Below are 13,722 nucleotides of genomic sequence, written 5' to 3'. Positions count from 1 at the left end.
GAAGGTGCATTCAAAGCACTTAAGGAGTCTTAAATATCCTCCATATCCTTTTTTTCCTCGAAGTGCCTGTTCAAGCTCACAGTGGGGCAATTTGAAGACTCGTGGTCCTTTCCCCAAGAGATCCACCTATGAAAGGCGAGCACCAGGCCGGAGGATTGCTTCTGCTCATTTGAGGAAACCGATGGGTGAAAGCGGAAGTCGGATCCACCACTTCCCGATGTCGAGGCGGGTGCTCTACTTCTCACCAGGTTACGGCGAACTACAGCTCAACTATTCACGTGTCTCACTCATACTGCTACGTATCTTAGTTCAGGCAGTGAACTATGTTATCGGTTCAGTGCATGATGCGCACACTTGCACATGGTCGAGGATGCTTTCGTCCTTACTGAAACACTGTGAATGACGACAAAGGCGAGGGGCCCACAGGTGCACACAACGCTTTGGTTACGCTGCTTTTGGTACTCACTCGTATCTCTATTTCCATCAATTATTCTGTTGTTTGTAAAACGCAGGCTATTTATTTATTTTTTTTTCAGTACACGAAGTGAGGACAAGCCACTGATCTATCTAGCCAGGTGCCGCAGATCAGCAGCTGCAAGTGCTAAAGTGTTCCTTTGCACTAAGCTGTAGGAACAACCGAGCAGTAATACTGGAAAGGAAATGGATTGCTCTTCAGCGATATGCATCTGCATGCCGACGTCCCATGAAAATTTATGAACCTGTGAACGACTCACACATTCCGCATAGATTGCGAACTGAAGCATACGCAGCAAGATATGGATTTCTATAAGCGGAAATAAATCCCAAATTTTTTGTCCTCCTCGTAATCACATACAGGTTCCCAAAGAGATATGCACAGATAACGAAAGGCCTGCTAGGCGTGATGCGGAGAGATAGTTTTCAGGCAATTAATTCTGCTGCTGCAGTGCCAATGCTGCGTGGAGTAGAATAACTCGGTTGGTCGCGAGTAAATACGGATGTCAAAGGTGACAAATTTTAGGGACGCCTCGAAGAAGATCGTAAGAAATCCAGAAAATATTATGTGTAGAAAAGAAACAAGGGGTACATTGTGGCGCTCAGCGATGTGGGAAGCAGAGCGGCCATATTTAGTGCAGGCTGAGCGTGGCCATGGACAAAGATGGCGTGGCAAGTCCCAGAGGGCAGCGTGATTGCTGCCTTGCCAGCGAGGCGCCTGGCGCGTTCGGGTGGGCTCGGGCACAGCTCGCTTCGTGCACTTGGTGCGTCCCGAAGCGGGGGCGCTGCAAGATGAACCGAAGCCATTGCTTTATTTTTCAAAACGAATAACGATGAAATTATGAGAGCAAGTTTTCGACTACTTATGCAGAAGCGCTTTAATTTTCGAGGTTAGGGCTGCGTCTATGAAGTTATTGCCTAAAATAATATGATGCCAAAGACGATATTTGCTGTTGCTGTAAGCGCCACAGGGGAACAATACAGCGCATTCTTATTGAGTGTAAGACCTTTAGGCCCCCACTGCACGAGGCGGCCACAGAGATGTTATTTTTTATTCAGAAATAGCCAAGATGTAGAAAATTTTCACAAAGTACTTGTAAAGAACTAGCAGGACACTTAGGATTTGTCTTAAGAGTACACGCGATAGTGCCTTATCATTTTTTATTTTTTCTTTTCTCTGCATTTTTATATTCGGTTTCATTTTCTGTAATTAGTATAACATCAGTACACATCCCAAGCGCACACTACTAAACCATACACACCACAACGCGTCCACTAGGTGCCCCTCTAACACGCTTGGGCGCCTCGGTGGCTCAGTGTTTATGGTGTTCGGCTGCTGACCTGAAGGACGCGGGTTCGATCCCGGCCGCGGCGGTCGCATTTTGATGGACGCGAAATGCTAGAGGCCCGTGTACTGTGCGATGTCAGTGTACGTTAGAGAACCCCAGGTGGTCGAAATTTCCGGAGTCCTCCACTACGGCGTCCCTCATACCCCGAGCCGTTTTTTAATGTTAAACTCCCATAAATCAAATCAAACCTAACACGCTTGACCCAAAGACCCTTCGTGGCATATGCCTTGCGTGCCCGTCTGACACGCAGATGGCCTGTATTTTAACCCTAATGCAGGGCTAATTTCTTTTAATGAATTACTTCGATATTCTGAAATCCCTGATTAGAGGAACCTCCTCGCCAATATTGGATTCATTTGGACCCTCGAACAATTCATTAGCTTCATTCGAAACTTCAGAATTTTTTTTTTTTTTGACCGACGATGGACGACGACTCCGAGTTTTCAGCAGAATGAGCTCCTTATGTTATCGCCTAAAATGTGAAGAGAGGATCAAGGAAGGAAAGCGCCAGAACATTTCAACCAAGAAACAGAAGGATATTGGTATTATAGGCTCGAAGAAGACATGTTATGAGTTCCACTTGTTGAGGTGACAAATGTCATCACCTCAATATAAAGGGAAGCATACTAATTGCTTATCTTTACATCAATTTATAGCCTTCGCCAGCTGACAGCTTGCTGCAAGAGGTATGACAGATGAAATGGACTACACAATCATTACAACTAAAGCAGCCGCATCGGCTTACCAGAGGAAAATTTCTGGTTTACGGTGGAAGGCGTGTTTAGGAACAACGCGGAGAAACAGGCAAACAGGCCAGAAAAACCGTTTATTCCCCTCCCAGCCACGCCCCTTGATAGCGCGTTGTTCGCAAACAAGACGAGGTTCCTTGCTATAGGCGCACGATCAGCAATGGGGACATACTGAGCAAACTCTTAACCCTACGCGGACCGCGCTAGACAGGAGTTCAACTGGCAAAATTATCATAATTATCTCCCACTGTTTTGTGTGAACTGAAATTTTAAGCGAGTGATCGTTTTCGGTCACTCACTGTTTTAAGATGAAGTCTGTCAACCACCCTGTATTCTCTTCCCTGCCAGTACGAATACAACTGGATAGAAGTAGCTTCGTTCAGGGTCCCGGTCATCGCTGTCTCGGAGCTCTTCCTTCAGTCCCTGTGCGGAGAAAACATTTATGTCATTTATGACAGTCTGGTTGCTTGCTAGCTGCCTGACGGGCAACCGGAGTATCTCTGGTATACTTCCGCAGAAGTATAGAGTTAACAAAGCCTGCACGAAAGCTGTCGACACAACACCAGACCCGCCAATTTAATTTGCTTTTTCAGCGAATAAGAGAAAATGGCGATGTAAATGTGACACTAGTTTTCTTCTTCTGAGCGAAAAAGATTGTTCGGTATGTTCTACCTTCAGCCACGCGTTCTGCGGTAGAATTTTATGGGATGACTAGCTAAGTCGATTATTTGGATTAAATAATTGGTTTGATCAGAATGCCAAGCAGTTTCATGATTTCAGCTGCCGTAAGGAGTGTAACCCCGCCACATGTTTTTCTCTTGTGTCCCTCAACGGTATCTTTTCGCTCCTCATCGCAGCGTGGTCTGTGTCAGCAAAATATTGAAGGCTACTACGCGTAGAGAAGCACCAGCACCGAGGGAAGGCACTGCAACGAGGGTCCATTTCTCAGCCCTTTTGTGCAGCCCTGCCCCAGCATTCACTGTTTGACCGAAGTAAGTGCATTACAATTTACAATAAGGTCTGCCCAAGCCGATATGTATTGCTCTGCACCAACCACCCACCCCACCCCCACCCCTTACCCTCAAAAAATAAATTAGTTGATTCAAGAGCAGGAACCACATATGTGAAAAAAAAAAAAAACACGGCCTTCGGGGAAGCGTGCTGACAATAGAGCCTGACAAGACGTTCCCAGGACAATGCATATTACCCGGAAAGCTCGGCGTTGGCCTGTAGATTTCTTCAGTTATTTCCGATTTAGCGAAAACTTAAGAACTCCTACACGTGACGACTGGGGAATGAAAAACGATAAATTACACGCGAGGCGAATGGTTTTTGCGGTGCGCGACGCGCTGTTTCAAGCTCCACTGCCGACTCGGTCAGTGACCCGCGGTGGCAACGGGTCATATGTCCAGGAAGGAAAGGACGACGAATGACGGACGGTGGGTCGCGAGCCCTGTTTCCTGGAGGCGCGTTATCGTTAGTCAAGGAAACGGGCCGCGCGTACACAAAGGAAGGGCCGCGCTCTCCGGCCGGCCACTGGGATCCGTCTCGTTCGGCGGGCCCGCAAAGATGAGCGAGCATCTTCCGCACGACGCGGGGCGCGCGATGAGCAACGACGGGGCCGCGGAAGATGGGGAGCAGCGGCCGCTACCCTCCTCCGGCTCCTCTTCTTCTAATCCTGGTCCGCCGCCCGACTGCGCGACGACGCGCCGGTGGCGGCGGGAGGGGGGAGGAGGAGGCTCCCAGCAAAACAACAACGCCCTGCCAGACGAGTCGTGTGCCGGGCAGGCCAGACAGCGGGGAGGCAGCGCCGTCTGTGGCCGTGGCGCGCACTCGCCGTCGCTCATTGATGCGCTCGCGCCCACTCGGAGCGCCAGGACGCACGGCCGCTGTAGCCGCCGCCGCCGCCCGCTCGCCGCCTCGTTGTTTACCCCCGGCCGGGTCGTCGCCGAGCGCGCGGGCGCACGTGCGCCGGTCTGCCGAGACCGTTACTCGCGGCCGCGCCACACGCCGGCGCGTGCGTGCCGACTTGACCTCCATCACTACTGGATGCCTCGGCGCTGCTGCCGCCCGCTGCCCTGAACCGGTGAGTGCGCTGCTCAGCTGCTGCGCGCGAGCTGTTTGCCTGTTTCACTGAGCGGCCGCCGCGGCCAGGCCGGCGTGTTTGACACTCGAGCAAGCCGCACCGTTCCCGCGCGCGCCGCAGTCGCGAATAATGCGGCTGCTCGAAGAGGAACCCGGTGAACGCAGCCGGGGCCCGCATTCAACGCAGGTGATGGAAAACAGTCGGAGTTATGAGAGAACGCCCAAGCGCACGTCAGAATGCTGGGTTTTTAAAGATGATTCGACGTCGATCAGACACTTTTTACGGCGCCGCCTGGTGCCCGTAGCTGAACGACAGATTTCTTCAGTTTCCCTGCTACAAAAACTGCGCATTTTTGAAGCAAGGAAATTTGAACGGGCGTACGCCGCCAAGGCAGATAAACGGGACGGGAGCACGTGGCGTTCGCGTTTGTCACCCTATCGATCTCGATCGATCAAGTTAGCGGAACTGCAGGGGCGGAGTCCATAGAAGTGGAGCTCCAATGACTGCTACCAGGCGTCGTTACGACACGCGCGCAGCGCTTCGCCACGCGCGAGATTTGGCACCCACTAGCCGCACACCGTCGCTTTTTTTTTTCTTTTTATCCTATCAGTTTGAGCGAAAGTGAAAATCTCCCTCAGATCCTCGCGAGGCGAACAATCATGAGCGACGCATGTTGAGGTTCCACCGGCGTTTCGGCGTTGTTTTAGCACTTGATTGACACATACGGCGCGAAGTCAATCCACGCCCAGGTGTTCCATGTTGTTCTGCCCGCAACCACTTGTGGGCTGTAGCTTCACCGCCGGCAGCTGCAAGGAGACAGGCATGGGGGTTGTCCTATGCGCTGCATATATCCCTACGACAAGCAGCGGGCAGCACTTTATACTCTCATTTCTGCGAACAGTTGAAAAGCATGCTTGTGGGCATTGGGCAACAATTATAGTAAGACTTCTACCCCATTCTGGAATATTGAATCATATAGAGTTTTTTTCTTTTCTTTTCGCGTGAACTGCACTATTACCCCAACATGCTTTATGCATATGCACTTGCCATGCGCACAGAGTAGTATTCTTCGGCCGTGGTATTCAGGGCTTGTGTCTCGTTCGTATCTCTGCATTTAGCCGAAAGATGTCTAATACCTCTCGCTTATTGTCTTTAACAAATGTATTTGGAACTTATGATCACGTTGAGCTTGAATTTTTATAATTGGTCATACCGAAGGGCTGTAAATCTGGAAAAACGACGTTAATAATAGTATGTTCCGTCGTAGCTTTGAATGCAAACATGCGCGAGAAAATTAAGGGCTGCTGCACATGTGTTCATCACAAACATCGCCTCAATGTTGGACTTGTGACAGAAAAAAAAAATATAATTACATTCCTAAAAAATAATACAGGTTTCCTCGCCTTTTAGCGAAGGCAAAGCGTTTATCTGTCACACTCTTTCGCTTTTCTCTGCGAAAAGTTCAAAGCAACAAAGCCCCAAAAAAGAAATATGGAGTGGCTACATTTTCTCCGAGCCTTGGACAGTGATGACGAGACCGCTCAAGAAATGCACCAGTGACAGAAGAAATGATGCACGTTGACATCACGTGCGTTCAGACACGCATTCTGGCTTCGTCAAGAGTGAACCATGGCAGCACTTTGGCCGAAGTTTGGCAAGCATTCCTGAAAAACTATATCCATGCATATTAGTGGGGCTTCGGAAACCCCCGCACATGGAAAGTATCACGTCCTGCCTTTCGGGTACTTCGTGGGCGCGACAGCATTTCTATTTTCGTGGGAAGTTTGTCACCAAGCGCTGTGGTTCCTTCATGTTACTCAGCGACGGTCTCTTCGTAAAAAAAAAAAAAAAAAATCAGTCCCGTGACCACAACGACCAGCAAGTGGGAATGCACCTCACCTCCTCCGAAGTTCCGAGAGAGGCTGGCTTCGAGAGCTACCGTCTGAGGACAGCAAAACTTAACGGATAAGGCTGGCATGTATTCGCGCAGGGTAAATTCTGCCTTCAACCCTTATTGAGAAAATTCCTGTCCGGGGGCTCTGAATCAGTGGTATATTGAAAAGGTCAACAGTAGCTCTGTACAGAAAGAATTGTAAGATGCCGCACCGACGCCAAAAAAAAAAATAAAGAGAAGGTTATTACCGCTGTAGTGGCCGTTCCTTCGCATAAGAGGAAAATGCGCCAGCGCATTTAAAGTTTGTAATGATTTCGCGTTGCATATAGTCGGAGGCAAGTCAAGAATGCAGCGGCGAATGCACCTCAAAGAAGGCCATTCAGGCAATGCCGCAGACCGGTTCCGATGACGTTGCTGCCGCAATGCAGCAGAGGACAGGCAGGAAAGAAGAGACGGTTCTTTGTCCCCGTGCCGTGGGGAGTGGATTGTTTGGCCTAGGGGCGCGGAGAGGGGAAGATGGGGGTTGGAGACAGGGTCCAGGGTCGCTGATACTAAGGAGCCCACTCCCGACGGCATGGGGACAAAGGACCGTCTCCTCTTCTTTCCTGTCTGTCCTCTGCTGGATTGCAACCGCGGCTTCATGGGAACCGGTCGAACGCCATAGGCTGAGGGCATGGCTGAGGGCCTCCTATTAGGGGCATTGGCAGCTGCATTCTTGAATTGTATCTGACTATAGACCTCAATCAAAGCGCAAGCGTTGGGCAAGATAAGCTTAATATATTTATGCTGTATAGGAAGCGTGCGATGGATATCAGTTTCGGAGTTGCTAAATAAAAGTGTCGCCACGCTTAACACATGCAGAGTGCTGTGCGTTGAGGCCACCTTCCATTCCCTCCGGCTATACCAGGGAAGACGTATAACTAACTAACCAGCGCCCAGCCCGCAATCCACAGGCTTGTCAAATACCTTTTGCATTTTCTGGCTGAGATTTTGCACTACTTTTGCGCTGTTCCGCAAAGGTGCTTACGGCTGGACGACAGTGGCCCGGTAACCCACAGGGTGCACGCTAGAGCGGAGCACTGACCGTGCCCACCGCGCTGTCCGCCTGCTTGTCCGGCCGTAAAGGCGAGACGATGGTATCTGGCGCGCGCCACAAGTTTCAAGGCTGCGTTCAGAAACGGTAGGCAGAAGAGAACATAAAAGAAAGCGGGTAGCTGCAGCCATCGCGGCGACGACACGAGGCTGCTTAAAATTTAATGCCGGCCCCGATTGTCTTTAAAATTACGAGCGCGCCGTGATCGTGCGCCACGGCAGGCGAGGACAAATCGTGACGACCGCGAAAAATGGCAGCGCCCGATTCGACCTTATTTCGGGTCTCAACTTTGCTCGCGGCGAGATGGCAACGCGACGGCCAGTAGCCACTTAGTCGGCGCTCTCAGCTGCTGCGGTGGATACTCCTAAGGGTGTGTGTTCGTGCTACAGTGCGTCTGTGAGCAGCACTGTGCGTGTGGTATTTGGAACCTTGTGCATCACTTCATACCTTATCACTGCCATTTGGAGTAGCCTCCCAGACATACGACCAGGCAAACCTCTGGCCCTCTCTCTTTATCCTTGGTGTGGTATGCAACGATAGCGCGACTCAAATAAATGAATATGACAGTATAGGGTAAAATGTGAAACCTGTTCTATTGAAGTGAATGCAACGATTGGAGCTTTTGTCTCATTATGAAAGATGATCTTGTGTGTGTGTGTGTGTGTGTGTGTGTGTGTGTGTGTGTGTGTGTGTGTGTGTGTGTGTGTGTGTGTGTGTGTGTGTGTGTGTGTGTGTGTGCGTGCGTGCGTGCGTGCGCGACTTCGGCGAGGTTAACGCTTTTTGGCGTTATTTATTTTTATCTCGGACAAGAAACTGCTCGCTCGTTTAGACTGTGTACAGATAGATTTATTACCATTACCACCGTAGCAAACTATGGCGATGTGCTTTACATGGCCACCATTCAGCTTTGTTTTGAAGGCTATAAACGACGGCAGGAGACTCATTATAACTTGAGGCCCAAGGATTGTGTCATAGTTTTCCTGGAGTTCATTGCGAACACTTTCCTGTCCTTAAGGTAGAACATAGCATTTAATGGACGTTCTTTCCTAAACACTTGAAACATGAACAAGCAGGTAGGAGTGTAGAGCGCAGAAAAAAAAATAGAAAAGGAAGCTGGTCACCGAAGCAGGCCTGCTTTTCAATCGCAAAGCCAGCGGCGGCTTTACGCTAGTATAGAGAAGTAATCGAGGAAAGGACCGCCTTTTCTGCCTTCGGGTGTTCACAAATAGCGATGAGGACCAATTTTAAGAGTGGAAATTTCAGTCCATGTGCTCGCTGGGAGCATTTACAAAATGGGTCACTATTAGACCCCCTTCAACGCTGGAAGGCGAGCCATGAAGTTTGTAATTAATGAGCTGCTTAATGCACCGGAAGGAATAATGAAAGAGATTAGCCACACCTGTATGAAATTCACACCTTTAATCTCTCCGCCTAGCCAAGCAACGTTGCGGATAAAGGTCACTCCGCTGGCATTACTTCCTTTGTTGCTTTAAATTTGTAAAACCTAACTTTACACTTTTTATGAAGGGAGTTGTGTATAAATGAATTTTACTGTAATCAGATAAATTTTTCATGCGAGTGATATGGGGGGAACGACACAGGAAAGCCTACTGCACAATCTCAGTCTGCTTTCTTGCAAACGCCCAGCTACCTCTTCCGGTGTACCCCGTGATTAAGAGAGCGTGTGACTTCATTCGTCACTCGAAGGCACACACTGCACGTCAGTCGTGTCACAACAGTGACGAAACGGGCGCTAGAAAATATGCCTATAGGCTCCAAATAAGCTGTCCTCCGTCTTAGTTTGCTGGCACGATTGAATGGAAGGTACAGGTATAGCGATAACGATTAAAAGGCCAAACTACTAAAGCGTGTCGCCGATAAGGGTGATTGGCTCTCACTTTGGGTAATTGTGATAGCCCGGTGCGCGACAGCGTATGTACCGGCCAGGCGCGCACAGCTCTACGGTGTGAAGTTTTGAACGTGAGTCCACTCAGTGACCTCTCTTGCTCTCTCTTGGGCCCCTGATTAGCTGGCGCCAGCAGTAGTTCCCTTCAGTGATAACAATGTGTGAGACAGAGTCTAGGCGCGCTATGTCCCAGGGAACGACCGGGAAGGCAAGAGGTAGATAGTGTTTGTTCACTCGCTCGCCGCAGAAAGTGGCTATTTCGGGAATGAAACTTCAGTAACGAAGCGCAGGAGGAAGCGAAGCTCTGCTAGCTGGTCTTTTCATTGTAGGAAGTGCACGCATGGAGACCTCAAGACGACAGCCATGGAACAAAAAGTGCACTCGTGGGTCGTCCATTTTATAGGTCAGTAAAGGTTGACGCCTAAGCTTGAAGTGTAACTTACACAAGCGTAGTTACGCCGACCGGCCTCCTTATTTATGTAGTCAACGGTCTTAACTGGTAACACTTCAGGAGAAGGGCGGCGGTGCCAGCGTTTGTGCGACGCGGATGCAAATGAAATCATCGCGTCGTGGCACACGCGCTGCCTGCTTCCGCACTTCTCGTCATGCTCCACTTGCGTTTGGCATCTGCGCGGCCCACTTAACGCATCGGTCCCGCAGAGGACGCACAAACACACACAAACAGAAAAATCAGTCACGCGGCATGTTGATTACTTCATTTCAAGCCAGCTCTGAAAGCTCGCTAACATGCAGGTGTACCAGCACCATTGCTGGTTGATGCAGGTTGAATGTTTTTTTTTTTATTATTTCCATTTTCTTGAGTTTACGTTTCGCGCAATCTAAATCCATGTTGTTCTTTCAAAATGTATACATTTGCTGTACTTGTAACATTCACTCACAAAGAGAGGGCTCGAGGGCAGGAGAAGGGAAGACAGCGAAGTTAAAGCAAGCGAAATAAATTCCGGTTACCTACTGACAGAAAGCGCATGACTGTTAACTGGGTCAATTACCCCAAGTCATTATTTTCTGCCTTGGTTACGCAGTACAGCTCTAATGTTACAGCTGAAGGAAATATCCTCACTGAAGAATAGAGGCGAAATTTCTGTTCTACTATATCAGGCTATATGCCTATGTCTGACAACTTGCTTGAGGATGTTTTGTTCTCCTTTGATTTATTTATTTATTTATTTATTGTATTCCGCTAACTATTTACAATAAATTTCTTGCACATATAGAGGAAGAGTAAACCAGTTTAATACAATATTCCATCAAGCAAAAACCAGGCCGTAGCAGATTGTTACATAGCCCGTGAGTTCGATGTTGGTATTATGACCTTAATATTCTCTGTAATGTACTCCACAAAAATAATAGAGCTGCTTACGTAGGCACGATGAGAATTCAAGGATTCCGGCTATTATTCTGTGTTCGCCATTTTGTTTGCGACCCCCGAATATTTTGACAAGTAAAATCATATCGGCGATTGTCGTCATGCCGCCAAAGATTCAGTAACACGTTTTTCTGGTACTGCAACTTCAGCTTTCCACCCCTGAAACCTTGTTCCGACGGCACCCAATCTTATATAACTCCTAGTATACAAGAGACTTTATACTGTTTACCCTAGCTCCCTCTGCGGGCATCAGTTCGGTTCGAGTCCACGTCTACTAAGCTCTACACTATACTGCGTGCCCAGAAAATGCTGAAGCTCACAGCACCAAAGCTATTTCATCTGTGGCGTCGTCTTCATCAAGAATTACTAGGGAACAAGAAGAAAAATCAAAGAAAACCTGCTTGAGAGACGGTACCATCAAAGAACTGCAAACACCTCTCATGATCCGCATTTACTTTGAAGCGTGATTCCCGCGTATACTTGCATTCTTAGATGTTCTATATACTATATCACAGTTGCTGTTACCGGGCTATTGCAGTGCTCAAAAATGACCTCACCTGTTCTTCACCGTCACCGTCATCCCAGTTGCGTCCACTGCAGCATAAAGGCCTCTCCCGCCAATTTCGAATTATCCCTGCTCTGCACCAACTGCGGCTTCCTTATCTAATCCACGCCAGTCTCCTAACCTCATCTCTCGTCTTGACCCTCTGCCGCCCCCTTTTACGCCTGGCTTCTCTTGAAATCCATTCCGCTACCCTAAGGGAACATCAGCTATCTGTTCTCCGCACTATACCCGCCCTGCCCATGTCCATTTCCTCTTCTCGATTTCAGCTATAGGACATAAATAAGTAATAGTTCACGTGCTCCTTGGTGAATGCAGTTCTGCTTTTAGTGGTCAGTCGAACGCATTCTTATCAAGGCGCGTCTGCCAGTCATCATATCCTTTAGTATTTGACATGTGATTATCAAGATGGAAATGCCCTCCGTCATAACTTTTTGTTATGGTGTTTCTATTTGCCTGCTTTACTTGTTGCATCCCCTTAGCAACGTGCATTATGCTGGGGCGTAGAATTCGTTCTTTCCTAAATAAATCAGCATCTCAAACTGTTTTATTTCCTTCTCTCTCTCACACAGTCACACATGTGCACGCACGCACGCGCACGTAAAATTGCGTGCAGTCTGCGGTGTGCGCGGCGTCAAGTCGATTTACTTTCCATCGTATGTTTTCGTAATTTATGTTGAGCACTCTCCTTGGAAACAATGCACAACACAATGCCGCGTTTACTGTCCCTCCGGCCGGCTCTGACACGATGCATCTACCACGGAGCTTGTTTCGCTGTGTTCTGTTGGGGTCTATTGTTACCCGCTGCAAAGGCGGCCTCGGGAAGCGGCAGGCCTGCCACGCGGTCCTAAGTTATGCGGTATGCGAGTGCGCGTGAGTCATTTGCATGCATCCTAGCCGGCAACTCTTTCGACGGGGAAGGCAAGAAAGCGAGAGAGAGAAAATAAAGAATCAGTACCAGCAAAGCCGCGTGTTCGGGTCTTAATGGTGCGCCCGTCAAATCGATTACGTGCGGTTTTTCAATGAGCGCCAAGAAGTTTCAGCAGAGCAGCGGCTCCGCGCGCGCTCTCGAGCGCTTGCGCTGCGCGAAAACGAACAAGAATGATGAACGACAGAGAGCGGCGCATTTTCGTGAGCCGCTTTTTTAAAGGCACGCCGAAAAGTATCCGCGCTGCACCCCGTGAGCGCACAGCCATAGCGCGGCCACGAAAGAGCGATGGTCGCGCACGGCAATCCGGAAACTGATTATCGGGCAATATTTCAAAGCCGCTGTCACCCGCGACCCGAATTCATGGCTGTGCCCTCATGAGTGGACGCGGGGCGCGCGCGGTTTCTCCGCCATTTTGACGACGCGTACGCGTGCACGCGCGCTGCACTGCGGGGGGATTCGAGTGGCCAGGCGTCGTCTCCTCGCTACGCAACACAGCGCACGAACCATGTCAGCCGATCGGCTGTCCGCGGCTAAGGCCGAGATAAGGGCCCCCGGGTTCATCAAGCAAAGCCCCAAAGGACTAGCTGCCGAGTAGCTGCCCTCGCGGCAGGGAATGCGATCAGGAGACGACCTATCACGCAACGCGGCCGTTATATGGTAGTATCTATGAGGATAATAACTGCCGCGAATCGCGATGTTCCATGGTAAGGAGGTGCGCAGAGATGGTCCATCACCGGGCACTTGGCGTTTCGATATACTGGTGAGCGGTGACCCGTTTAATTTCAGGATAGAAAGCGCTGAGGCGAGAAAGAGAACCAACATTGTGGGGAAATAGAGTAATGTACCTTAACAAACAGGGCCCGTCGCGGTGGCTCAGTGGTTAAGGCGCTCGGCTGCTGGCCCGAAGGACGCGGGTTCGATATCGGACGCGGCGGCCTAATTTCGATGGAGGCGAAATTCTAGAGGCCCTTGTACTGTGCGATGTCGGTGCACGTTAAAAACCCCAGGTGGTCGAAATTTCCGGAGCCCTTCACTACGGCGTCCCTCATAGCCTGAGTCGCTTTGGGACGTTAAACCCCAATAAACCAGTTAACAAGCCAGTAGCTGTCAGGAATAGAGTTAAGGTTAAGCTTTTTTTTCTTCTCTCATTCACTTCCAGAAGTATGTACCAGTATACTTCTGCCCGTATAGCTGGGGTAGCTGTATACTGTATATGCAAGAAGTTAGCAGCCCATGCAGTCTACTGGGTAGCCCGCTAGGCCTATTTCGGCGCGCGAGCGTGAAGGAAAAG

General features: G+C 49.5%; 1 protein-coding gene across 4 annotated transcripts in view; it reads left to right on the top strand.

The window, feature by feature from the left end:
* Positions 1 to 4,365: 4,365 nt before the first annotated feature.
* The window catches only part of LOC149352928 (protein NDNF-like), a 163,679-nt gene continuing 154,322 nt past the window's right edge, over positions 4,366 to 13,722 (top strand). The window contains exon 1 of one of the 4 annotated variants that reach the window (XM_089582134.1): positions 4,366 to 4,658. In XM_089582134.1, the coding sequence (XP_089438260.1) occupies positions 4,422 to 4,658 (237 nt within the window). In that variant the 5' untranslated portion in view covers positions 4,366 to 4,421. The remainder of the gene's footprint in view (positions 4,659 to 13,722) is intronic. The other 3 variants (XM_089582137.1, XM_089582135.1, XM_089582136.1) reach the window with 3 other exon arrangements.

This window comes from Amblyomma mixtum, chromosome 3, assembly GCF_055824585.1.
Source record: "Amblyomma mixtum isolate Tamu chromosome 3, ASM5582458v1, whole genome shotgun sequence".
NCBI classification, from domain to species: domain Eukaryota; kingdom Metazoa; phylum Arthropoda; class Arachnida; order Ixodida; family Ixodidae; genus Amblyomma; species Amblyomma mixtum.
Note: the sequence above shows the minus strand (reverse complement) of the source record. Positions and strands in the feature narration are given on the sequence as shown.